The sequence below is a fragment of the Phyllostomus discolor genome, chromosome 3 (genome assembly GCF_004126475.2).
Source record: "Phyllostomus discolor isolate MPI-MPIP mPhyDis1 chromosome 3, mPhyDis1.pri.v3, whole genome shotgun sequence".
In the NCBI taxonomy this organism is placed as follows: Eukaryota; Metazoa; Chordata; class Mammalia; order Chiroptera; family Phyllostomidae; genus Phyllostomus; species Phyllostomus discolor.
In genome coordinates, this window is record NC_040905.2 from 105071499 (window position 1) to 105098860 (window position 27362).

A 27362-nucleotide genomic window follows, 5' to 3' on the forward strand; every position below is an offset into this window, starting at 1 on the left:
AGGAAAATGCTCTGAGGTCCAACAGCTTGAAAGACACAGGTCTGGGTGATCTAGAAGGCTCCAAGCTCCTCCAAGAAGCTCTCCATGGCATGGTGACTAAACACAGGCTTGGAGCCAGGCAGCCTGGGCTCACATGCCGCTGCTACCATTACCAGCTATGTGACCTTTGGCAACTTGCTTAACCCCTCTGGGCCTCAGTTGCTACATCTGTGAAATGAAGCGATAATACTTTCATCATGGAATTGTTGGCAGACCAGTGCACCATGGGATTGCTTGTAAAATAAATAGGACTCTGGGACGCATGCTCCACCCCCACTATGGCCCCTCCTCACCCCGGGCTGTGGAATGGATCTCAGAGAATGAAGCTCTTCTGTGCTATGAAGCCATGTATTTCTTAGGGGCTACGAGAAGGAGCCAGCAATGATTGTGCAGTCACAGGGCACTCACTGATTATTGATTTCTTATCTATCTCCCATGCTTCCAATCCGAACATGAACTCCAGGGGAGTCAGGACCTTGCCCTTTATTTCAGTGCCCTGGTCCTCACCCCTGGAACAGTCCTAGCACACAGGACAGAGCAGCTGAGGGAATGGAGAAACTGTCTGACTGCCATAGGAGTCAGCCAGACCTGGTACGAATGTGTCTTCAGTCCCCCTCTTGCTGTGTGACCTCAGTTTCCTCATCTACAGGACAGTAGGCTTTTTTGGAGGATGAAAATGAGATAGTGAATATAAAAGCACTTTACTCAGGGTTTGGCACTAAGCTGGGGACCCAGCTAGTCTTTTCCATTGCTGTCATTGCTGTCATCGTCATCATCATCAGTCTGTACGGGTGTTCATCCTGCGCCCCTTGCTGACTGCTGTGGCTGGTGTGTGAATTGTTTAGTAGCAGCAGAGGCATGCAATGTGACATCTGGGTGCTGCTGTTAAGGAAGTCAGGCCTCTCATCCTGAGGTCACATTTTCCCTGTTGGTTATAGTGCACCCAAAGCAGGTAACCGTGTCCACTCTCTGAGCAGGCCAGAAAAGGCCTCACCTGCTACTCAGTGGGCCAGGTGAAGACGGAGGTGTCATGAGTTTCAGGTCCGTCTCCCACACCTCCAGGGCAAAGGCTGACCAGGTCATTATGGGCCCCAGGAAGCTTACCTGGGCCTCCACTTGGGGATGGGCTGTCAGTGCCTTAGCCCACAGAGACCAGGGACTGACTTGGGCCTCCTGCCCTGGTGAGAAGCAGACCAGACAGGTGACATTCCCAGATAGAATAGAGAACACCCAGTTAAATATAAATTTTAAACAAACAACGAGTGATTTTTTTAAGTTTCAGTATGTCCTGTGCAATATTGGGTATGTATTGCGAGTCTGCAAAATTTGGGACGTGCTTATACTAAACAATCACTTGCTATTTATCTAAAATTCAAATTTAACTGGGCACATGTGTTTCTATTTGCTACATCTGGCAACTCCACCAAGGCCTTTCTCTGCCCCTGACCATACAGAGCCCCAGGCCCAGCAAGGACAGTGAGCTGGGATCAGGCACGAGGCGGGGGTGCAACCTTGGGCAAATCACTCGCCCTCCCAGCCTCAGTTTCCCGACCTGTATAACTCAGCAGGCAGAATCTCTGCTGCACAGGGCTTCTGTGAGGATGAATTGTGTGATGTGTGTGGGAAAGTGTTTTGGAAATGGAAAAGGTGTTATGGAAACATGAGTTACCAGAATTCGTTGTTATGAATAACACACACCAGTCAGTGGAGGCTATTTCTGGCAACTGAGTTTTTTTTTGAAAATTAGTTTTTTGAAAGCAATTTGTGTTTGTTTTTGAAAATGGAGAGTTGCTAAAGGAGGAAAAAATTTCTAATTTTCATCACTCACCAACGACCTTTAATAGGTTCTTTATCCTTGAAAAAGTGTGAAGATGTTTTTCCAAGTGTGTGTGTGTATGTTTTTCTTTGTAACAAAAATGTATCATATTCTGTATTTTTTTAAGCAGTCTATTTTTCTTCCCTAGCTGCTGTCATTTTTTAAGTACACAGAATGAGCAAGTCTCACGCAGAGGAAATCTCTCCCTTTCTGTCTGGTCCCTGTTATTCCAGTGGTATTGGCGCATGTGTGTCTGCTTCCCAGATCTCATTCTGAGCCCTTTCAGGTTGGAACACAGATGCAGAGTCTGCAGTGGGAAGAGAAAATAGTCACAGACATCATGTAAATCTGTGTGGCACCCCCTCCTTCTGTGTCTTAACAGGGCATACATGAGATGCCTGCCTTAGTTTTTTTAAAACTGAGTAAAATTCACATAGTACACAATTTAACATTTTAACCACTTTAAACTCTACCATTCTACATTCACAATATTGTGCAACCACCACTATCAACTTCTAGAACATTGTTAACACCCCCTAAAAGAAAGCCCATACTCATTAGCAGTCACTCTTCATCCCTTCCAGCCCCTGGCAACCACTTATCACTTTCTGTGTCTATGGGGCTGCCTATTTTCCAGACTTCATGTAGGTGGAATCACATGACATGTGACCTTTTGTGTCTGGTGTCTTTCACGGATTGCAATGTTTAGGGTTGACCCGTGTCATAATATGTATCAGTACTTCCTTTTTATGGTCAAATAATATTTCATCTTATGGATATACCACATTTCATGTACCCATTAATCAGTTGATGGACATTAGGGTTATTTCCACCTTTTGACTATTGTGAATAATTCTGATGTGTATATTCCTGTACAAATTTTTGTTCAAATACCTGTTCTCAGTTCTTTTGTGTATGTGCCTAAGGGTGAAACAGTAACTACTCCATTTTATATTTCCACCAGCAATGCATGAGGTTTTCAATTTCTTCACATCCTTCCCAACACTTGCTATTTCTATTTAAAAAGTTTTTATGACCACCATAGTGGGTATGAGGGTTTACATCATTATAGTTTTCATTTGTACTTTCCTGGTGACTAACGATGGTGAGCATCTTTTTCATGTGCTTGTTGGCCATTCATGTAATTTCTTTGCAGAAATATCTATTCAAATCCTTGGCCCATTTTTACTTTAACTTAATTTTATTGTTTTGTGGTAAAAATATACACAACATAACATTTACCATTTTAACTATTTTTAAGTGTACATTTCTGTGGCATTAAGTGCTTTCACCATGTTGTGAAACTACCCCACTATCTCCAGAACTTTTTTTTCTAAAAAATACAATTAAAAAGAAAGTTTCAGGTTCACAGAAAACGTAAGAGGAAGGTACAGAAATTTCCCGCATCCCCTCTGCCACCCCACAGCCTCCCCCATTGCCAACACCCCCACCGGAGTGGTGGACATGGTACAGCCGAGGACCCCACGTTGACGTTGGCACATCACCGTCCCACCAAGTCTACAGTTCAACGTAGAGTTCAGTCTTGGTATTGTACAGTATATGGGTTTGGACAAACGTGTAATGACAAGTACCCAACAGTATTTTCACTGTCCTAAAATTTCTCTTGTTTCTGCCCATTCATCTGTCTCTGATTCCCTGCCCTCCCTCCCCAGTGTCTGGCAACCACTGCTCTTATTGTTGTCTCCATAGTTTTCCAGAACATTTTTTCTTTTTGTTTTTAAAAAATTACTTAATTTTTACAAAGAGGGGAAAGGAGGGAGAAAGAGAAGGAGAGACACATCAATGTGTGGTTGCCTCTTGCGTGTCTCCCCCACCAGGGACCTGGCTTGCAATCCAAGCATATGCCCTGACTGGGAATCAAACCAGTGATCCTTTGCTTTGCAGTCTGGTGCTCAATCCATTGAGCCATACCAGCCAGGGCTCTTTTCCAGAATATTTTGATCATCTTCATGCCCATTTAAAAAATTGGGTTGCTTGTGTTTTTGTTGTTGAGTTGTAAGAGTTCTTTATAAAATATGGATTGAGCAATCTATTTGATTGTAATCAAATATATTATTTACAAATATTTTTCCCTTTTTGTGGGTTGTCTTTACACACTCTCGATGGTGTCCCTAGATGTACAAAGGTTTTTAATTTTGATAAAGATCAGTTTAACTATTTTTTTCTTCTGTTGCTTGTGCTTTTGGTGTCATATTTAAGAAACCATAACCTAATCCAAGGTCATGAAGATTTACACTTTTGTTTTCTTCTGTTTTACAGTTTTTCCGTTTCGTTAAATTTTGTATATGGTGTGAGATAGGGCTCCAACTTCATTCTTGTGCCCTTGGACATCCAGTTCCTCCAGTACTTCCAAAGGAATGCCAGAGAGCGGGGATCTAGGGGAGTCGGGACGGAGTGGGGGGCAGGGGCCAAATTCAGGAGGGACAGGAGGCAGGGACAGAGATGCAGCAGCAGAATCCAAAAGGGGAGAAACCTGGATGGAAAAGTGGGTGCGGGGAGGATGCTCCGAGGTCAGCACGAGGAGCCTGGGCTGAAACTGAGGGTTTTCAGGAATGACTAAGGCCGGGGTGTAATCTGGACAGTGGGAAACCAAAGAAGTGGAGGGGAAAGGCAGAGTCGGGAGGGTAAGTGGTCTCTCTCGGGGTGACAGGCCGGGCCGGACGCGACCGGCGTGGGCCCGACGTGGTGGCCGCGTGAGTGCCCAGACGCGAGCCTCAGCTGCCCGCGGAGGCGGGGAGAAGCCGGAAGCCCGGGCTTTACGCTCCGCCCCGGTGGGTGCAGCCCCCGCCCCTGCTCCCACCCCCGCAGCGGTCCCGCCCTCCGGCGCTGCTGCGCTCAGACCTACCGGCTCAGTGGTGGCGCAAGCAGCGGTGAGTGCTGCGTGGAGGCAGCCAGGGCACAAGTGGGGGGCGCGGCGGCGGGGGTGGAACCTGAGGGGTGTCCTGGGCCGCGAGCCGGGTCCCTGCGGCGCGGGCACCTGCCCGAGGCTTGGGAGCAGCTGAGGCCGGGAGACCCAGGGCATCGCGCGGGTGGTGGCGGCCGATAACCCTGGCCGGTCCCGGAGTTCGACACGGGGTGGAGAGCGCAGGGGTCCGGCCGAGAACTTTCTCGAGGGGCCGGTGCGGGCGGGTTTCCAGCCTCCCAGCGCTTGTCTAGGATGTGGGACAGATTTCCGATCCTGCGCCCCTGAGCGAGCCGGTGGTCCCGCGGGTCGCGCGCAGTGGGGTCTCCTGGCCCCAACCTGAAAGGCCGCTCCTGCGGGTCCACGTTGTCCCCTTCGGGGAAAGGACGTCGCGAGGCTTTTCGGGAACGTTGCGATTCCCTGTGGTGACTGCGATCTAAAAGTTGGGTTTTCCAGAACCATCACCCGGGAATTCAGAAACAAAACCAAAGCAAACAACAAACAACGAATTTCGGACCCAGGTCCCAAAATCCGGCCTGTCGGGTCCAGAGCATCCCTCTGCCCCAGGAGATCCACGCAGAATTCAGGACCACCCTCAGTGGGCGCCTATATGGATCCCTCAGGGCCTGGGGGAGAGCACCGGGAGGTGAAAATCGGGACACAACTCGAAGGGAGTCTTGGCCCGGCTAGGTCCCATCTCCCGGGGTAAGACTGGCACCCGATGAGCACAGGAGTCTACCCAGACCCTGTCCGCTGCGGTTGCCGGTTGGGGGCCGGTGTCACAGGCCGGGGAACCTCTGGCAGAGGTGGACATTGCCCCTCCTGCCAAGCTGGCAGGTGCCCTCCCCTCAGCCTTCCAGGTGAGCGTGGATCTGGGCATTGGGTTGGATGTTAATGCCAGGAGCTCCTGATCAGATTAGGGAGGGGAGGTGGTGGGGAAAATGGTGAATCCTGGAAGCTCAATATTCAGAGATCAGGCCAGTTGGACCTTGGCTAGTTTTCTGGTCGCCTTTGTGCTTTGGGATAGTGGGCTGATGTCATTCACTGTTGTACTATTTTTTGATTATTGGGAAATCCAGTTTCTGGAAGTTACAGGCCCTTCCTGTGTAACTCATCAGGTTAGACTCTCCTACCAGTCTTCCCTTGGGGAATAAATGCCTCCTCTAGCCTTGGTGCTGGTTCAGGGGCTGCCTGGAAGGAAGGTTGGCCCTGCAGTTCTGGGGGGGGGGGGGGCGCTTTTAAGGAAAACTCATGGTTTGCATGAATATGTGCCTCACTTAGGAAAGTGAGCCATCTCGGGTGGCTCTTTTAAAATAGGGCTAACCTGGATACCTGTAAAGAGAGCTAGTATCTGGGATTCTCCCACTGTGTTTGGTTTTTATCGTTGTTGGATCTGAATCTGGCTCTACCGCCCCTAGAATAACACCCATGTTGCACTCGGCTTTCCTCTCAGCCAGCCCCTGCTTTGGGATCTAATGTGTACCAGACTCTAAGAAACACTTAGGAGAGTGTTTCTCCTATGGGAGAAGCTATGGGAGATGGCCATCTTCCCTCTTTCCTGTTACTTTAAGGCATTAATAATAGATGCTTTTATTCACATTTGAAAAAGTATCCTTGTAATGTTTCTGTGGATTAAGTGACATGGCGATTGATCTAAGATGGAGGATCAATTTGTTAAGTCTCTAAAATACTAGACTGAAGTAATTCACTCTCTTTGGTGAGTAAATTTCCCTCTGTTCCTTCAGTCCCTTTTATAGGCTGGCTGTGGGGAAATTAAGTGCTATACCCTCACCCTGGAAAGGACACAGAAGAAATGGCTCCTGGTCCTGAGGGGTTGACACAGTGGGTAGAAAGTGGAAACACACACACAGAAGAAAGAGCCATCACTCACCAAGGCCCGGCAGGGGGTTGGGAGGAATGAAAGGGAGATTGCTATGAGCATGGGCCAGGTTAATGAAGGAAAGTTTAGTAGCCAACCTGAGGCCTGGGCACATTTGGCAGAGTGACATGTGGACATGGTGGGCAGCATCCCACCGTTTGCAGAAGAGTCTCAGCAAAGCTTTGGAGGAGGCACAGACATTCCCAGAGTTGAGGACAGGGAAAGGGGGACTGCTGAGAAGGGGAGCCAGAGGTATTTCTAGTTTAAGTTAATTTTCAAGGACATAAACAGTGCTTGCACTGCGGCCGTTGACTGTCCCTGCTGACCAGAGGTGTAGGTAAGGCCATTGTGAGAATAGGCTGGTGCCTATCAGGACTTAAAATTCTTCCACCCAAGATGAATCTCCCCAAAGCAGTGGTGACAGTGGAAAAAAGAAGGTCCACATGAGGTAATCCTGGAGCCTTGGTACTGCGACTTGTCTTCTGGTTTTGCTTCTGCTGCTGTGAAAATAGTCCTGTGGGCGAGGTAATCCATCTCATCAGGCAAATAGACCTCCTTAACTACGTCTTTCTTTAGCACAGATGTGTTTGTGATGTCTTTGCTGCTCCTTTGGCCACCCATGGCCTGTTCTGGACTTGATTGGTGTTTACTTACGTAAAGTTGTTATTTGAGCTTAAAGTGGTACTTGCCCGAGTCCTCAAAATTTCATCGTGTTTGAATCTGCCTTGGCACTCTGGGCAGCTGTGATAACACTTCAGTAGCTAATGAAGCTGTCCCTTCAACTTATTTATTTCAGTGGAAGAACTGGGAATATTCATAGGTTTAAGGCATGGACAGAATCAAAGGTGTCTGTAGTGATTTCCTGCCTCCTCCTAGTAGGCAGAAATTAATTCACCATGATCCTGAAAGCCTGAGGCACTTTCTCCTCTATCACTTTCTTTAATGGTATTGTTAACTTCAGAGAACAGAGTGGTGGAGAATTTAAGCCACTTAGCTCATGGAGCTGTAGAATTGACAGTGTTCCTGGGGAAAATTTAAGAGCTTAGCATTGACTTACCTGAACTTTGAGTCCAGGGAGGTTATTTGTAGATGGTGCATCGATACTTTTTAATGTTATATAAAAATAACTATTACAGAAAATGTGGAAGATAAAGAAGAAAAGGAGGCATAATCTTACTGTGTGAATGAACAGTTAGCATGTTTTTTTTTTTAATTCAGCGGTTTCATCTGTTGTCATGGTGCCTGTTTTTTTTTATGAAGCTGCAATCAGGGCACACACAGTGTTGTCTCCTGACGCCATCCCATTAATGTTCTCATTGCACTGTTTCTTCAAAAACCCTCGTTCACGTGGAAACTGGGGATGTGGTTTCCCCAGGAATCCGCAGGGAAATTGCCCTCTCTGATTTTGGGGGAGAGGCCCAATTCCCCAGTCGGAGCATTTTCCACTCCACAATTCACAGTAATTTGTACTTGTGCCACGTTTGAACCTGGCTTTCAGATTGTGGTAACTTTATCTCTGACTTGTGGAGTATATCGCCCTGCAGAAACAGACTGAATTCAGAAGGTGGAATTTGAAAGCGTTTCTCTGAGGTATTTCACTGCGAGCCTCTGTATTCTTATGGAAGTGTGCTGAATTTGTATGGAAGTGCGCTGAATTTGTATGGAAGTGTGCTGAGTTTGTATGGAAGTGTGCTGAATTTGAATTTGTTGGGGGGGGGGGCACTGTCCAGTAGCCTAACAACTGTGGTGCAGTTTCTCACTTCCTTCCCCAAGATAACTGGAGACCCCGATTTCCTCTTTTGTCTAAATTCTTCTTCCTTCCTAACTTAGAGTTTAAGAAGCGCCATTTAAGCTGGACGTTCTCTGGAGCCACGTGCAGGTTAAACTGCATCACAGCACAAGCAGCACCGCTGAGTCTTTGTATTTTAAAGATGGCTGGCCAGTGGCCCTTCCTTGAAGAATTTTGAGCTACATTCGATATAAGAAATGTATGAGTCAAAGACTTCCTTAGGGCTTTTGTAATCAGGTTTCACTTACGCTCGTGTTATTGTAAAGAACATTTTTCCCCAGAGACTGTAAAAGACCAGACATTTTGGGCCGTTCCCAGCTGGTCCTCCACCTCGTGTACAAACGAGGCTGTTTTTTTCCAGAGACCTGACAATCCGCATGTGTGCCCTTTTGCTGAAGAAATCCCTTTTTTTTCCTGGGGTCTTCTGGGGTCATTTCTGTTATGTGCATATTCCAGGATGTCTCCTTGGTTTCTTTTCTGGGGCTGGAGGGTGGAGGCGGTGAATGGAATTGAATAATCTTCCTTTTTTCTTCCTGAAACAACTGATTTTGGAGGATTAAGTCGGTGGTGAAAACACTACTTTATCTCCTCTCTGAAGGCCTTGCCCTTTGGTGTACTGGTTGATCCCTAAATCTGGAAAACAGTTCTATACACAGCACAGAGATGTATTTTTAGAAGTTCATTACTCACATGTGGTTAAGACAGCTTTTTTAGAGTTTTGAAGTATATATTTTAAGAAAGAGGGAACAGATTTGTGGAGTGTCAATGTGCATTCAGCTAGGAGGAGTTTTGGAGATTGCTTAAAATTTAAGGCCTGATCATTCACTTAAATTTGGGGATATGTTTTTCTTTCTATCTTTTTCAACCTCCCCAATTAGAAATACTAGAAACCCCGCCTCCACTTAATCTTTCATGTTTCACCAAAATACACTAAAAATACTTTTAAAAAAACAATCTTTTTAGTATGTATATTTAAAAAATTGAACTTGAATGCCATTGGGTGAGGCCTGCCTGCCTCAGTTCACCTTATAGTTTAATTTTAGATTGGCAGGAAAGTTGCAGTTAACGCAGGGGTTCTGTGCAGCCCTCGCCCAGTTCCCCTGTAGCTGGCATCTTACATCGTCGCCACGGTACGTGCGTCAAACGAAGACACTGACGTTGGTGCCTCACCAGTCACCAGATTTTACCGGAGTTCACCAGCTGTTCACTGCTGTCCATTTTCCTGCCCCGCTCCCACCCTGGGCACTGCCTTGCATCTAATCCCTCGTCTCCCAGTCTCCTCTGGTCTGTTACGGTTGCTCAGTCTCCTTGTTTTTCATGACTGCTTTTGAGAAGTACCAGGCAGGGATTTTGTAGCATTTACCTCAAATTGAATTTGTGTGATATTTTTCTCATGATCACACAGGGGTTACGGGTCTGTGGAAGAATGCCACAGAGATGAGGGGCCCTTCTCATCATATCCCCTCAGGGGGTCCGTGACAGCCATGTGACATCGCTAATAACATTAGCCTTCATCTCTAGGTGAAGGTGGGCTTTTGCCAGGTTTCTCCACTGCAGAGTTACTCTCTTCCTCTTTTCATTTATTATTCTTTAAAATCAAGATACTAAATCCAGCTCATACCCGGGAGGGGAGGGTATCTACACAATATTATTTGGAATTCTTCTGTAAGGGAGATCTGTCGTTTCTTCTTCATTTAAAAAATACACACTTCAAAAGACCTGGTGCTCACTAGAAATATGCCCATCGTCTGTGGGGCATATAGGTCAGACACGTGCTCACAAAAATCTCAGCTCTGCAAGGAGGTGGGCTGTGTACTGCTTTCCCAAAGACCTGTGGGGAATCTAGAGAAACATAGAACAGAGCCCGAGCTTGCCCTGGAGGAGTGTAATGTGGTCCAGTTTGGACACAGAGTCTGCCTTGCAGACAGGAAGTAATTAAGATGCATGAGGAAGGCATGTGTCATCGAGGGCTAGATGGTGTGGGCTCCATCAGGGGAAGTGGGATGGCTTGAAAACAGCGCAAAGGTTAATGTTTACCACCCTGTCTCACTTGATTCCTGAGTCTTGCTAAAGGAGACACCATTGTTTTCCGTAGTTTTCAAAGACATGACAGTTACAATACTTGCTGTCATCTGGAATAGAGCCAAAATTGAGCCAATATTTGCTTTTTAAAGCAAATATAAGACTTCCCAGCATCGCAGATGTTTTCATTAAACCAGATGCTCAAGGTTGTTTACCTTACTTGTAGGGGGCACCCAAGCAAACCAGTAACTGTTACTCACCTAGAATCCTTACACCCCGGGGTCTGGCTGCCCAGTCCGAGGCTTTGAGTTGGCAGGTGGAGAGGTGGGCTGGGGACGGCCACCTGCCCAGGCTGGACGATGGGCAGCCTGGGATAGCACAGCCAACACGAGCATTTTCTTATTTATGTTTGCGCATTTTAAGAAACCAGAGGGAAATATGGGACTGATTTTAGAACGTGGTTAAGATTCTTGCTGGGGAGGGATGTTGAAAGAAGCTGTCAGTCAGAGTGAAGCAACACCAGAAGTTATGAGATTGGCATTTTCATTGTGTGTAGACATGATCTGGGGGGAGGACCCCGTTGGCTATGGGCCGTGGGGCCTTTGGGGCCTTTGAAGTTTGTGAAATGATGGTGGGAGGTGTTGGGTGGCTGCTGCTGTGGTTGGTTTCTCCCAGTATTACAGGTTTGGAGGCTTATTTTTAGAATCTGAACTCTCCTTGTCAGGAGTGGAGTACTTTTGGGGGGTTTTGAAATTGCTCTTGAGCTACTGGTTAATGAAACAACCATTGTGTAAAGTCTCTCCCAGAAGGTCTAGCCTGGTGCCCACCTCATCCAGACCAGGCTCCTGGTGGTGTGAGTGTTCCCATCGCCCAACCTACCCTCCTGGCCTCCTCACGGGACACAGGTGTGCTTGCTTCTGCATGCTCTGCCACACTGCCCGCCAGACCCGCTACTTGCTTGGGAACCTGGACTCACTTTTCCCTTTGTGTCTGCCCCATACCTCCCCCTGTGGGTTAACTTTACCTCCCCAGGTGGGCTCCTTAGGGCTGTCGAGGGAGGGTCCACGTTGCCCCAATCCCTCATCTGCCATCAGCCTGCAGCACCTCCTGCATGAAAAATGGACAGTAGCACAAAGTGCAAAGAGAAGAACTTTATTTTGGTAAAGAGGATGTGGTTAGTACAAACTTGGGAATTATATAGCAGGAATGGTAGCGTGCACGTCTTCTCACTAAACAGAAGTGATCAGAAGCCTTAATCACTCCACACACTCAGGGCAGGGCCAAAGGGCGAGGTGCCGGGCATGGACATTAGATACAGTTCCTGAGACTGAGGGCTGTGATGATGTCATTTCACCCAGAGGGAGGATGTCTAGGAAGCCAGTTTGGGGAAGGCAGATAAGGGTTTACAAAGGGGGCCTTTTCTCCCCCCATTTTAAAACAAATTGAATTTATATAATAAATATTATATAATATTTATTAATTATAAATATTATATAATTATAAATATATATTAAGCTATATCAATAAGTTTTAAATTCACTGAGCTATACTTAATAAATATATGTAATTTATTTAATTTTCCTTAATTTAATTTTGATTGTGTAGTATTGCTCTGGTTCAAACATACAAAAGACCGACAAGGGTGTAAACGTGAAGCATGTCCGTCCCACCGCACCGCCCGCTCACCTCCCCTGCGTACGGGCAGCCACTGCTACGGTTTCCTGTGTGTCCTTTTGGTGGTATCTCACGCATATTATATAAGGAAATACGTATGTCCTTCTCATACACAAGCAGTGGCTTGTTGTAAATGCAGTTTGGGCTTTTTTTTTTAGATTTTATTTATTTTTAGAGAGGGAAGGGAGGGAGAAGGAGAGAGAGAAACATCAATGTGTGGTCCTGGGGGTCATGGCCTGCAACCCAGGCATGCACCCTGACTGGGAATCGAACCTCCGACACTTCGGTTCGCAGCCCGTGCTCAATCCACTGAGGCACGCCAGACAGGGCTAGTTTGAGCTTTTTTCATGCATTGGTTTGTCTTGGGGATTATTGCATTTCTGCATATCACTTCTTTGTTCTGTTTTGGTGGTTGCATACCATCGCCTCAGGTGGATGGACCACCAGCAACCTACCCGGCTTCCTGCTGATGGACAATTAGGTGGCTTCTAGCCACATTGCAGTGAATACCTCTGTGTCCTCATTGTCTTGTCACTTTGCCCACGCGTGGGGTTATCTCTAATACGTACTCCTAGACGGGGACTTGCTGGGTCAGAGGACTTGTGCATGTTAAATTTTGGTAGATGCTTCCATTGTGTGAGCCTCAGTTTACCTTCCCACCAGTCCTGTATGAGTGACATCTGTAAGCAGGCCATCTCCATGTGCAACCAAACATTTTGCTCTTTGCCAGGGTGAAAATGACAGATGTAATGTTGGGTGACACTGCTCTGGTATCAGTGGAGATTTTTAAAAACACAGATCTTCTGTTTTAGAGTAGTTTTAGATTTGCAGAGCAGTTAGTGTAGAAGGCCCTTATTCTCCATCTGGCTCCCCCTTCGTTCACATCACCAGGCGTGTGCGTCACAACTGAGACACTGACATTGCTGCCTAACTTGCAATTAACCGGACTCCAGACTTCACTTCTGGATTCTGTTCCCTGGTCCTGCATTGTATGTAGTTGTCATGTCTCCAACTCTGGTTTGTGGCAGTTTCTCAGACTTTCTTTGTTTTCTTTGACCTTGGCAGTTGTGAGGAGTACTGGCCTGGTCTCCTGTAAAACGTTGCCCAGTCTGGGGTTTGTCTGATGTTTTCTCACGATGAGCCTGGGGTCAGAGGTGTGTGGGAGGAAGACCACATTGCTGACGTGCAAGGATGTGATGTCCACATGACTTCTCACTGATGGTGTTAAGCCTCCGTATCTGTCTTTGCATTGTCTTAACTGCAGCTCCTCTTTACTTTAGAGAGAGGGGAGCATCTTTTTATATGTGAAGCTGAAGTTGTCCAGGGATGGGTCATGGTCAGCTAGATGGGTGAGGGGTTGAGGATGGGGGGACCATAAGTACTGTATGCAGACCCCTGAGTCCCTGGGGCCTGGTTACAGAAGGGCTGATGGGGAAGGAGCAGCCCCTGAGAGAGACCGAAGTTCAAGGCCAGGCCAAATGAGGAAGTCCTTCCAGAGGAGGGGCCTGGCAGTGACGCATACACCGGCCCGCAGTGTCCACAGTGTTGTGGGTGAGACGAGATACATTCACATGGACTACCAAGTCCTGTGGAGGAAAAGGGATGGCACGGCCACTCTCTCAAGAGGAGAGTGCACTGACCCTTGCCTTGACAAGTTTTATTGGATTCAGTTTGCTCAGGAATACAGGTAAAGCTCATTAACCATTGTCAGGCAGTAAGGATCAAACAATAGATAGCACACAAAGAACTACAAGGGCTTATTCTGAGTCAGGGTCTGTTAGGTAAAGGGCTACAAAACTTGGGAAACTCATTTCCTGTTTGGACTCTTATTTAATTGAAAGCATTCTTAGCGAAGCAGGTTTCACAGGATTTTATGTATTCTTTCTCAGGCCTGATCACCCAGGGAACCCACCCTTTCCAGCACAGGGCTGCACCACCCTCTGTCGTTGTTTCAGGACTAAGTCAGGCAGGGAAAGTAAGGTAGAAGGAGACTTCTCGCAGACAGAATGAGGACTCAGGCTATGTCAAAGCCGAGGGACGAGGGTCCATCACCCTCTTTTGCTGTAGCCCCCCCCAAGTCCATCCCTGGGGCCTCCCCGTGATCGTGCCTGTCTTAGATCATTCCCCCCTTGAGGAATCTTACCCAACATTGGCTAACTGATCAAGCATTGGGGGCCAGTTATGGATGAAGTAAAAGGAGCAGAAGCAGCGCTCCTGCCAGGGAGATAAGCTTTGTCTCCTTAGTGGCTTATGGTCTGAAGGTTGCTCCCTCAGCCTTAGCCTTGGTGGGGGTTACAGCTTCTGAAACCAGGCAGGGCGGCTTCAGGGGAGGAGGACAGGAAACAGAGTGGGCTTGTATGGGTTGAGTCTGAGGGCGGAAGGAGGCCGGTGGTGGGAGGTGAATCATGGATGTAGGAGAGCGGTGGGGAGCCGCATTTGCACCATCAGAGAAAACAGGATGCACACAGTGTGATGGGGTTTGTATCTGGGTCTTCCCGACTCTTCTCTGTAAAACCTCTGTGTCATTGTGGGCAAGCGACCTCCTCCCCTGGCTTCACTCAGCTTCCCTGTAAATAATTAGAACTAACATGTTTATAGTAACCCGACTGTCCGGTGTTCTGAGTACATCCACTAACTTTGTAAGTACAGCTGTCCTCTGAGGTGTAGATACTTTTTCAGTCCATTTTCCAGATGATGGAACCGAGGCACAAAGAAATGAAGCAACTCACTAAGTTGGCAGAGTTGGAATTTCATCTGAGGGAGCTTGGTGCCAGTCTGCTCCTAAACATTCGGCATTTTTCATTCCCCTTTCCATACCCTGCCTGCTCACATGTCTTCTGTGTCCTCTCTTTTCTCAGAGTGACTGTTGGGTATTCAGCAGGCCAGGCCAATTGCTATCCTGCTGTCCCTTGAGAGATGGGTGGTACCCATCCACTCTTTTTTTAAATATTTATTTTTAGAGAGAGGGGAAGGGAGGGAGAAAGAGAGAGAGGGAAACATCAATGTGTGGTTGCTTCTCACATGCCCCCCACACTGGGGGCCTGGCCTGCAACCCAGGCATGAGCCCTGACTGGGAATCAAACCTGCAACGCTTTGGTTTGCAGGCCTGTGCTCAATCCACTGAGCTACGTCAGCCAGAGCAGCCAAGGAGAATTCTCAGTGGTGGACGTTATCTCTCTGTCCTCTTCCTCTTTTGCTTTTGGGCCCTGACTGCCTGTTGGTCACATTTCACCAGAAAGGGATGGGGTTGGGCAGGAAAAATGACTCAAAATCCCGTAACTCCCTCATCTACCACTAGTAGGCCTTCAGTTCTCACCAGGTGCCTCCAAACACTGACATGGAGATGGCTGCAAAGGTGTGAACCCCATTTCCCCTTCCTGTCCACACAAGTCTGTAGGGGTTGCTGACGTTATGGCATCTCAGGGTTCATGCGACTTAGAGTCTCCAAATTATCTTGGCAGATGGTTATTTGTGGAGAATGGATGACACATCATCCATGTCAAACTTGTGGCTCTGGAGCCACGCCCAGGACCAGATAATGAACACATAGTGGCAGGCCTTTCTGAGTTGAGGGTGGTGGCAGTGATTGTGAGTCCAGACCCTGAATGGCTGATACACTCAGTGCCAGGAAGTGCCACTTTCGTAACCCCAACCAGGAGCGGGAATGGATGTCATCAGAAACCAGGTGCCTCTGCAGAGCCAGGATGCTAGCAATGTTACCATCTTGCATCAGGGAGTAAAAGTGAGGTTCGGAGACGGGGGCTTTTTTTTCTCCCTGAGCTTATCTGGTTGGCGTGTGCAGGCCTCCACACTTCCCCTTCCAAGTCCTTTCCACCCACGCCTGGACCTGACGCCCTGCCTCACATCCCAGGGTGCTCTGTTGGGAAACATGGCTCCCCCAGGTGTCCTGGAGGGAACGAAGGGTGACTCCAGTTCTGGGGCATGATTGACGAGGCTTTGGCCACACCCTCATGTTGCCTTGAGCTGAACCGGGAGACCATCCATGATGGAGGCTGTTGCCACATGAACGCTTTCCTTTAAGCTGCTTTCTCAGATTCTAAGTTGAGGCTATTCAGGGTAATACCTCATTTGTGTCAGCTTCCAGATCTTGAAGTCATCCAAGGTGGGGCTTGGTGTCCTTTTTTATCCAGGTATTTTTTACAAACATTTGTTGAAATGTCATTGTGACTAACTTGTCCTGGTTTGCCTGGGACTTTCCCAGCTTTAGCACCAAAAGTCCCTTATTCGGGAAACTCCTGGGCAAACTGGAATGGTGGGCCATCCTACGAAGCACCTGTGATGTTTGGAGCCTAGTTCTAGGTGCTGGAGTTGCAGATTTTAATAATTTGAATCTTGCTCTTATAGGGCCCACAGACTGGTCGGAAAGACAGAAAAGTAAAGATGCTCTGTGATGAGAATGGCAGAGGAACACTTACTGTCCAACAGCTAATGCACACTGAGTGCTTATCTCTTCCTAACTGTTCTGGGTGCCTTTCATAAGGATTCATTTCATCCTCCTAAGAACCTTAAGAAACTACCATTGTGCCCATTTTACAGGTGGGAGAACTGAGGCACCGGCATCATCCTGTGAGGTCTGGGGGAACCTGGATGTGACCACAGGTGGTCTGACTCCAGACCCTGCAGCCTTGATTTCTACACTATGTAGAGAGGTTTGGGGAGGAATTTTACCCCTGGGAAGGCCAGAGGTTGTTTTTGGAGAGAGTGACATGCATGCTGGGATATGATAGGTTAGAGGGATTTGTAGGCACATTGGGAAGGAAGGAAGGAAAGGAGGGAGGGAGGGAGAGTGAGAAGGAGGGAGGAAAGAAGGAAGGAAAGAGAGAAAGAGGGAGAGAGAGAGAAAAGAAAGAAAGGAAGAAAAGGAGGACAGACAGGAAAGAGCGTACCTGGCCTGTAGGAAACGTCTAAGCAAGGCTGAAAATTCATAAATGATCAGCACTTGGAATGGTGGGAGGAAGTAAAGTGAGAGAGAGGTGGGGAGAAGGGGTCCACTGTGTCGTGGGAACCCCCTCCACCCTGGGCAACCCAGGACCTTTGGTCACTGTGGTGGGACACATTGAGGGGTCAGAAAGATTCCAGTGATCTTGACTTGAGGTAAATGGGAGTCAGTGGATGGGCTGAACCGAGACGAGTAGCGAATTTGGAGCCTCAGGTTGCAGGCCTTGGCTTCTGACGCGGAGACCAGATAGTTCCGGCAATGCCTTGTTTTTTCTTTCTATTGAAGTAAAGTTCACATGACATAGAATACACCATTGTAAAGTGTTACAATCAGTGACGTTTAGTATATTCACAGCGTTATGCAGACATCACCTCTGTCTAGTTCTAGAACATTTTCATCTCCCCCCAAAGAAACTGTATAATGAGTGTACCCATTAACACTCATTCCCCATTTCCTCACAACACCCTTCCTCCAGCCCCTGGCCGCCACTGATTTGCTTTCTGTCACTGTGGATTTGCCTGTTGTGGACATTTCACGTAAATAGAACCATACAAGATGTGGGCTTTTGTGTCTGGCTTCTCTCACTTAGCCTCATGTTTTCAAGGCTGATTCCGGTGATGCCTTTGAGCTGAGTTGGCGGTGATAAAGCTGCTCGCCAGCCATCTCTAGACTTCCCAGAACTCAGATTGTTCCCTTAGAATTTAGGATTCCAGGCAGACTGCTGCCAGTCTTGGCTCCCAAAACACTGAAGAATGCGGGTGCAGGCACGGACGTGTGAGACAACTCTCGAGCTCTTGGTGAGCACCTGAAACAGCAGATCTTCCCGGTATGTTTAGTTGGCCCTAAACTCTAGAGCTGTTTTTAGCTGTTTAGGCCAAATTGTTGAGGAGCAGATAGATTGATAAAAGTGAGGTTCCTCGAGGAGTTTATTCCCACTTCCAGGGTTTCAGGATCAGCTCAGGGCGTGAAGATCGCTGGCCCCAAAGGCGTGGCTTCTCCCTAGGACTTCCAGGGCCTGTCCCTTCTCTTTCAACAGAGTGACATTAGGAAGCTGGGACTGAGCTGCTCTGAGATGCAGTTGGCTAGAGGCTTTTGCCTTTTTCTCCCCTGGTGTTGTCACATGTGGCTGAGATATCCCAGCCTACACCATCACTTTAAATAGGCAGCTTTGCACAAAAGTTGCATCTTAGAAATTGAGGTTCCCCCTTTATTGTTTGTCTCCCCAGAATGGGGAAGGGACAGCTTTGTGGACATATACTGTTAGTTGGTCGCTAAGATCCTGGCCCCATCATTATTAAAGAAGTGGATTGTTCTGAATTGCAGAGTCCACAGTGACAAAATTACTTGAATCCATTACAGGCAAGTCTTTTTTCTTTTGTCTCAGTTGTGTGGTATGAAAATCTGCAGGATATGTACCTTTTTACCTGGGCTAGGGAAGAATTTATTTTCTTTTTGTTTCCCTTGGGCGCAAAGTATGCAAAACCAGGCTTCTGATTGTGTCTGGATCTCTGAGCCTGGGAGGTGTTCAATGAGGTAAAGAGCTCTGGAGTCTGGTGTGCATGGGTTCAAACACCAGCCCTGCCACTCCATCTGTGTGACTTTGGACAAACCGCTTCACCCTGGGCCCCAGTTTTTTTGTTTGGTTGATGATGGTAACAATAATTCCTGACTCAGTGGTGAGAACTACATGGGATAGCACGTGTAAGGGCATGAATTACAGGGCTCATTACAACAAAGTAAGAGCCCGATATGCTTTTCCTGTTAACACAGTTGTGAATCTGGGATGGGTGTGAAGAGCAGTAGATTTTGCTTAGGCCATAACCTCTGGACTTGAAGATGCCAAAATAAGGTTTTAATAGCCTCCTTATTTGGTACCACTTAGCAGTCTTCAGTTTCTTTGTGGGATGGGGACTCAGCAGATTAAAGACCCAGACAGACAAGTGACTGGAGACGGGAGGAATTGGTCAGCCCAGACAGCCCAGCCCTGCTTGGCCCCAGTGCAGCAGAGGGGAATATCCCCAGGCTGGTCACCCTGTCCTGCCTGCCTCCCTCAGTTGTGGCTTATGAGATTAAGATGCAAGAGGGCTGGACACACCTTCAAAAGAATGTACAGATGCGAGACTTCTGGTCATGATGGTGGCATAGGCAGGCATGGCTTGCCTCTTCATACAAGCACATCAAAATTACAACTAAAATGTAGAACCACCATCACTCAGAACCATCAGAAATCAAGTTAAATGGCAGTCTGGCAACCAAAGAATTAAAAGAAACCACATCCGTCCACACTGGTGACAGGGACTCAGATGCAGAACAGGATGGCCTCTCACCCACATGTAGTGGATAAAAATTCAGGAGGGATATCTTGGGAGCGAGGAGTCCCAACTCCACACCACCCCTTTGAGCCCAGAGTTCCAGTCCCGGGAAGATAAGTCCCCACAACTTATGGCTGCAAAACCCAGCCGTGATTGAGTCAGTGGAAGAAACTTCTGGAGCCCCAAGAAGTTCTTCTTAAAGAACCCACACACCACAGACTCACCTACTCAGACTCACTCCCTCTGAGCTCCAGCACCAGGATAGCAGCTTGAGAGGTACCAGTGGTAGACATGGAGAAACTGAAGTGTCTGGCATCAAGGTGAACAGAGGCCATTGTCCCTTTTCTAAACCCTCCCCCTACAGAGACAGTAAACTGGAGCCATATTTGAGATTCCATCAGCCTGGCTGACATTGTTTGACATACCTTGGAGATCCCCAGAGACTCTGCCCCACCCACCTCACAAGCCCAGCCAAGCTACTTTTACATATGAATGTCCCGTCTTGGCTCAAGCTTCACAACTTCCCAAATCTTCTCAAGCAAGCAACAGCTGGCCTCAGTGAACCCCAGGACTGCACTAGCAGTAGCCAGCCTAGCTTCACAGCTTGGCTTAGAATCTCCAAGCCCAGCACAAGTAGCAGCCATCTCAGATTGCTTTATAGCTCAGGCAGGGTAGCCCTGGACAAAACAGGTGGGGGCTGATTTTGGTCTGCACCACCTGGGAAACCCCAGGGTCAGCACACCTAGTGGACTGCTGGGCAGACTGTGTAGGAGCACCACCACTCTGCCCCCGCACAACTGATCCTCCACAGAGAGCAGAGGTTAGTGGTTAAGTGGTCAGAGCCAACCCTTGCAGCTGACTGGCCTGAGAAACCCCTCCCATTGGTCTGCTAACAGCAACCAAAGCTCAACTATAAGAGGAGGGTGTACTCAGCCAACACAAAGGACATGTCTCAAGTACCCTGCCTGGGTAATGGGGAGGCTGTGCCACTGGACCCTACAGGACATCTACTACATTAGGCCACACTACCAATACATGGGGTAAAGCAGCTCTACCTACTATATAGAAACAAACACAGGGAGGCTGCCAAAATGAAGAGACAAAGAAACATGGCTCAAATCAAAGAACAGATCACAATTCCAGAAAAAGAGCTAAGTGAAATGGAGATAAACAATCTATCAGATGCAGAGTTCTAAACATTGATTATAAGGATGATCAGGGAACTTAGTGAGGACCTCAACAGCATAAAAAAATCCAGTCAGAAATGAAGGGTACACTAATTGACATAAAAAACAATTTACAGGGAAACAATAGTAGAGTGGATGAAGAGGAGAATCAAATCAATGATTCGAAACATAAGGAAGCAAAAACCAACCAATCAGAACAACAAGAAGAAAAAAGAATCCAAAAGAAAGAGGATACTGTAAGCAGCCACTGGGATAACTTCAAGAGATCCAACATTCGCCTCATAGGGGTGCCAGAAGGAGAAGAAGAGAAAGGGCAAGAAATTGGAAATCTCTTTGAAAAAAATAATGAAAGAAAACTTCCTTATTTGGTGAAGGAAATAGACATGCAAGTCCAGGAAGCACAGAGAATCCCATACAAGATGGATGCAGAGACCCACTCCAAGACCCAGCATAGTTAAAATGCCAAAGTTTAAAAATAAAGAGAGAATCTTAAAAGCAGCAAGAGAAAAAAAATTAGTTACCTACAGGGGAGTTTCCATAAAACTGTCAGCTGATTTCTCAAAAGAAACTTTGCAAGCAAGAAGGGATTGGCAAAAAATACTCAAAGTGATAAGAAGCAGGGACCTACATCCAAGAATCCTCTACCCAGCAAAACTGTCATTTAGAGTCGAAGGGCAGATAAAGAGCTTCTCAGAGAAGAAAAACCTAAACAAGTTCAGCAGCACCGAACCATTATTATATGAAATGTTAAAGGGCCTTATTTAAGAAAAAGAAGCAGCCCTGGCTGGTTGGCCCAGTGGATTGAGTGCCGCCTGTGGACTGAAACCCCAGTTTGGTTTCCTGGTCAGGCCACATGCCTGTTGGGGGCATGTGAGAGGTAACCAATCGATATATCTCTCACACATGGGAGTTTCTCTCCCTTCCTTCTTGTCTAAAATAAATAAAATCTTTAAAAAATTTAAAAAGATCAACACTATGAACTATAAATACAAATCTATCAACAATTGAATCTAAAAAATAAACTAAACAAACAAGAAGAACAAAGGATCACGGATGGATACAGAGAGCACTTTGATGGTTGCCAGATGGGAGGGGGTTGTGGGGGATGGGTGGAGAGATGAATAGGGATTAAGAAGTACAAATAGGTAGTTACTGAACAGCCACCGGGATGTAAATTACAGTACAGGAAATGGAGTAGCCAAAGAACTTTTACTCCTGACCCGTGGACATGAGCAATGGTGTGAGGATTGCCTGAGGGAGTGGGGGGTGCTGGCTGGAGGAGGGCAAAGGGGGAAAAATCAGGATAACTGTAATAGCATAATCAATAAAATGTAACTTAAATAATTTTTAAAAATAATAAAAAGGTATTTTACCATAAAAAATAAAATCTTAGTTAAAAAAAAGAATGTGCGGATGTAAGGGACATTAGGACTTGGTCAGTAAAAGGTTAAAATGTGGTTGGATGATTGTATCCATGACAGCAAGAAAAAGGAGGCGTGTTTTAGAAATACTAGACCAATGAATGTTGGTGATTTGGAACACTCATTGGGACCGCACAGTGGATTCTCCGTGGGGCCCAGGGGAGCGAAAGCTGGGTCTTCGGTGGGGAGGAGACGTGGAAAAATATCTTAGATATTACAGTTGTGTGTGGCCCTCCAAAATGCAGCCCTACTGAACAAAATCTTAATTCTTAGTATTTCATTTCTCTGGTTAGGCAGAAATTAAATTATATTTAAATTAATTAATTGAATTTAAAGATAATTTAATTTTTCTCCTTGGGGCAGGGGCGGGAGGGTAGTGGGGGAGGCAGCTGTAATGAAAACAAGATTGAGAACTCCTGTTCTCTGTCCAGTGGGATGACAGAGCTGCCCCCAGACATGCTCTGGGCCGAGGAATATCCCCTTACTGCCCGGGTAAGAGAATGTCATTTACTAGGCAAATGGTTGAGACTTGGAACAAGGGAAATTTTCAGTGAGGGTCCCAAAATTCCAAGAGGCATATTTATACAGATGAGAGAGTGGGGGCCAGGATCATGCAGCTGGTCATGAGCCAATTTCCAAGACCAAGCCCAGTGCTTCTCACGTGAGAAATGCAGCTCCATGGATCGGAAGGAAGTTCCTTTCCTGTGACCAGCAGTCACATGGGGGACCGACCCTGGGCTCAGAGCGGCGCTGGGACCGCGGGATCCTGCAGTGGAGTCGGGACTTCAGGATGGCGGCCGCGCGTTTCTGAGCAAAGGTCCGGTGGGGCTGTGCAGGTCACCGCCCAGCAGGCCGGCCTGGCCACATTTTCCATATTTAAAATATGGGTTTGGAATGTATCCCTAGATTTGGATGTAACTAATAAAACAGCCATTCTGAGATGGTGAAAACAGAAATCTCCAGCCTTTAGCGTTTTCTTGATTTCAAATGGGGGCCAGTGGAAGGTGAATGGAGACCTATATTCAATGTGTTCTCTTAAGTTGACAATTGGGAAAAGCCACGCCCTGGGGAGCTTAAAAACAAAGTTAAACAGCAGAAGGGAAGAAGGAGACCCCCTTGTTTTTTCTTTTATCTCCCACAACAAAGCCCCCAGTAACCATAGCAACCAGGGCTCTGGGGAGCCGCCCCAATCACCCAGGATTCTCAAGGCTGTGCTTTTATGTGCAAAAACTGTGGCTTTGAGTTTTGTTAAACTCAGAGATGCTTTTCTAGGATTTGCAGTTTCTTCCAGAAAAAGGGACACAGGTATTAGATGTAATTGTGCTAGTGCCACATCACACAGGCATCCTGATTGGAGTGACAAAGGGTTCTCTGGTGACAGTGGAGTGTGGGTATGCATGTGTGTGCTGTGCGTGTGTGTGTGTGTGTGTGTGTGTGTGTTGGGTGAGAGACTGCTGCTCTTAAGAGTGTCACCTTGTTGGGATTAGGGGGAGGGGGTGGTGGAGGCCAGTGGAGCAAATCCTTTCTGGAAGGGTGAGTAGGTGGGTGGCTAGGTGGGCCGAAGCCAAATGAAAAGAAATGGGGAGGGGAGAGAAAGGGAACTGAGTGAAGTGGCATTTCCTGGCCTGGGGCCTGGGGAAGGAATGCTCTGGAATTTATTTAGAAAGCTTTTAAACTCGCTAGTTATGGGTTGTTGCTTTTTTCTTTCTTTCTTTTTATTTTTTACTATTCTAGCTTGTTGCCCTTGTTCCTTTCAAAATTATAAGCATGTTTCTGTGGCTATGTGATGAAAAGCAACACTCTCAACATACATCGTCCTGAAATTCCAGAAAATAGATGGTGATACAAGATGATGCCTGGTCAATGAATGGGGGACCCTGGCCTTAATTTCCAGAACAATGAGTCTTTACCGTTGATGGACTGAAGGCTCTCACCTCCTGACACTCGTATGCTCTGTCTTTACAATTTCTGGCCACGTTTCCTTACTTGTGGAGGAGAGAGGCAGTGGTTTTGAAGTAGAGGAATCCTGCTTCTGAGTTGAGTCACTGATTTCCAGTGGTTTGACCCAAACTATTTGCACAATTTAGGGCACCCCAACACCTTATTTTTCCCTCCCAAAGCACTCCGATTGCAACCACAGCAAACAGGGCTATTTTAGGCTTGCTGTATGCATGGTATTTTTTGCTCTTGTGGGTTTTTTTTTTTTAAAATATGACTCAGTTTTCATAATAAATCATGTAGACAGCTAGGGTCTGCCTTTTTCTGAGACGGGAAGGGACAGCACGTCCTCGATGCAGAATGTGGTTGTAAGTTACCGCAGAGCACCCCGGCCTGTTCCCCCAGCCGAAGGCTCCTGGAGCCCAGTCCCTGTGAGCAGCAGCTGGGGGAGTCCCTGGGGCCAGCGTCAGCAGACTTAGGAGGTGAGCTTGATAGATAAGTGCTCTGGGCCTGATCTTTGTGGTCTTCGTCCTTCTGCATATTTGTGTGAGTGTCAGAGGAACCTGGCAACAGTCTTTGAGCACTTTTCACAGTGTTCTCATGTTTAACCCCGAGCCTATTTTCACAAAGATGTCCGGTGATCTTGTTAACCCCTTCCCTCTGCCCTCCTGTTCTCTCCATCCACATGGAGACCTTTTGCAGTTTTCTTCTTGCTTCTGTGTCATCTACCCTTTCTAGGGTTGGACCTTCCTCTTCTCTATAACCTTCCATAGCTCCCATTGCTCTGTAGTATTGCTGTCCCATAGAACTAGGAAATGAGCCACACGGACAATTTTAAATTGTTTAGAAGCCACATTTTAAAAAGTTTAAAAGAAGCAAGTGAAATGAATTTTAACAACATACCTTACTTCATCTGTCTGACATAGTATCATTTCAACATACAGTTGATACTAAAAAATTATGAACGAGATCTTTTACATTCACATTTTTAAGTTTTTGGAACTCAGGGTGTATTTTACATTGACATATCCCAAATTGGATACTAGAGTTTATTAAATTTGCTGTTGTTAAAGTAGATTCATATACCTGAGGTGTCCCAGACTTACAAAAAGTTTTCTGGTAACCGAATTCCATATTCTATTTTAAATTTAAATTGCTTGTATTTAAATGTGATTTAAAAATTGAGTTCTTCAGTCACACCAGCCACCGTTTCAAGTGTTCACAGCCTCCTGTGGCTGATGGTGAATGTATTAGACAGTCCCAACAGAGAACATTTCCATCCTTCCAGAAAGTTCCATTGGACAACACAGTCTTAGAAAGTCCAAACACCTCAAAAGGACTTTCAAAGTTTTCTAGAACCCAGTTCCAAACTCTTTAGCTTTATTTATTGGCTTTGTTTTGCACATGTTCACTTTCCACTTTGAAACGTATGCCCTTTCTTCTCTTCCCCCAGAGAAATCTCTCTTTTTATGCTGGCTTAATGGCAGAACTTCCTCGAAGGGTTCTCCCCTTCTCCCTGCAGCAGAATTAATTGCTGCCTCTGCTTCCCACTGGTTCCAGAAGATGAAGCAGAGTGCGTGGGAAGGGGCCGCAGGCCCATCTGAGCTCCCAGACCGTGGCTTGCTGCCCTGGGAGCTCATATCCCCATTTCTCCTGAGACAGGTTTGAATGGATCTCCTAACACACAGCAGCCCGGGCCCTGCCCCGTTGGAAAACACAGCCACACAAAGGACAGCACTGTGTGCGCGCCACGGCGGCCCGGGGCTGTGAGTGTGGGCCTTCAGACAGGAACACGCCCTGGGCACAGGCCGTGTAATTCTAGGCGGGCATCGGCTCTAGGAGAAAAAAATCCTTTCTTTGCCCTCACAAAAGGGAATATGTCCCTGGCTGCCCTGATACTCATTTTTCAAAATGGGAACTGGTGTGTGTGGGGGGGTGTGTGTGTGTGTGTGTGTGTGTGTTTACTTTGAAAAACTGTGACAAACATACAGAACAGTGCACAACTCGAATTTTCACAAAGCTAACATGCCCATGTAACCAGCCCCCAGATGAAGAAAGAGAGCATGACCAACCCCCCAGAATGGCCTCCCTCCTGCCCCTTCCACAGTCTTCTCCGCCTCCCCAGAGTCACCACTTTCCTGACTTCTAGCCTCCTGATTCATTCTGCCCATTTCTGAATTTCATGTACATTTCTGCATGCATTGTCTGCGTCTGGCTTCTTTTGCTGGGCATTCTATTTGCAATAGCTTGTGGCTGTTTTTTGGATGCCTTTATCTTTTCTGGCACCTGGAATTATTTGTAAAAAACCACAGCAGTTAAAAAGAAGAAAACTCTAGCTGTGAAAGATTGGTGGCTTGAAGTGCAAAGAACCTTCTGCTCAAATTCAGTTGTTTGCCCTTGGGATTTTCTAGGTTTTGGGGATTTTTATAGGTTTGGGCAGTTTTCAGTTGTCATTACTTATATTTTGTCTTTATTTAGGGAATCTTTGCTAAGGGGATGATTCTTGGTCTTGAAAGGACGTGAACTCCTTTTCTGGCTTTTGGACAAAGTTGGACATGAGTCATTTCCTCAGATTTTCTTTTTGACAGGTAGAAAAAAATTCAAGATGAGGGTAGAGAGGAGAGAGAGATATCAGTTGACTTTCTGATCTGGTATCTTCTGTTTTTGCTTCAGGTGAAATGTCTGCTCCGGGATTGTACCAGGCGACTGCTGGGCCTTCGTCGGTGCCCACCGCACCCCCATCCTATGAAGAGACGGTGGCCATTAACAATTACTTCCCCACGCCGCCCGGGCCGACCACGGGGCTCGTGACTGGACCTGATGGGAAGGGCATGAACCCTCCTGCATACTACACCCAGCCAGTGCCCGTCCCCAACGCCAATGCAAGTACGTGTGGCCTCCCCGGGCCCCTTACCACCCTGGCCTTGGGGGCTCTGTGGGGATCACGAGAGCCACCCAAGTGACTCTGAGCCTAAGCGAAGTGCCAGTCGGTCCAGTTTTCATTTGTGTGAAATGTTGCATACAGTCCTTTAGGTTCCACATCGGTGAGTCTCGTGGCTTTTCCATATAAAGTACAGTTTATGAGCTTTCCTTAGTCCGCCATAAATTGATCCTTTGGCACTTACACAGGGGCACAACCGACCATGCCAGAGAAATTTGGCTATTACAGTTTGCTTTTCAGGGCCCTCACCCTTCCTACTGAGTTTGATAGAAGCCCTGCGCCCTGAGCTGAGGGCTGGAGCAGGAGAGGGGAGGAAACAGCCGTGAGTGAGGAGAGGGTGAGCTGAAACCCACCCCAGCCCACAGCACCATTTGCAAAAGTTGCTCCCCTGTCTTCCAGCAACTTTTTTTTTAACATCCAATAAGGGTTTAATATCTAAAATATATAGAGCACTCACGCAA

At 47.0% G+C, this 27362-nt stretch overlaps 1 protein-coding gene across 1 annotated transcript in view; it reads left to right on the forward strand.

Moving 5' to 3' along the window:
- Positions 1-4631: 4631 nt before the first annotated feature.
- Positions 4632-27362, forward strand: part of LITAF (lipopolysaccharide induced TNF factor) — a 31766-nt gene continuing 9035 nt past the window's right edge. The window contains exons 1-2 of the mRNA XM_028528304.2: positions 4632-4746; positions 26634-26846. Of these exons, the coding sequence (XP_028384105.1) occupies positions 26639-26846 (208 nt within the window). The 5' untranslated portion in view covers positions 4632-4746; positions 26634-26638. The remainder of the gene's footprint in view (positions 4747-26633; positions 26847-27362) is intronic.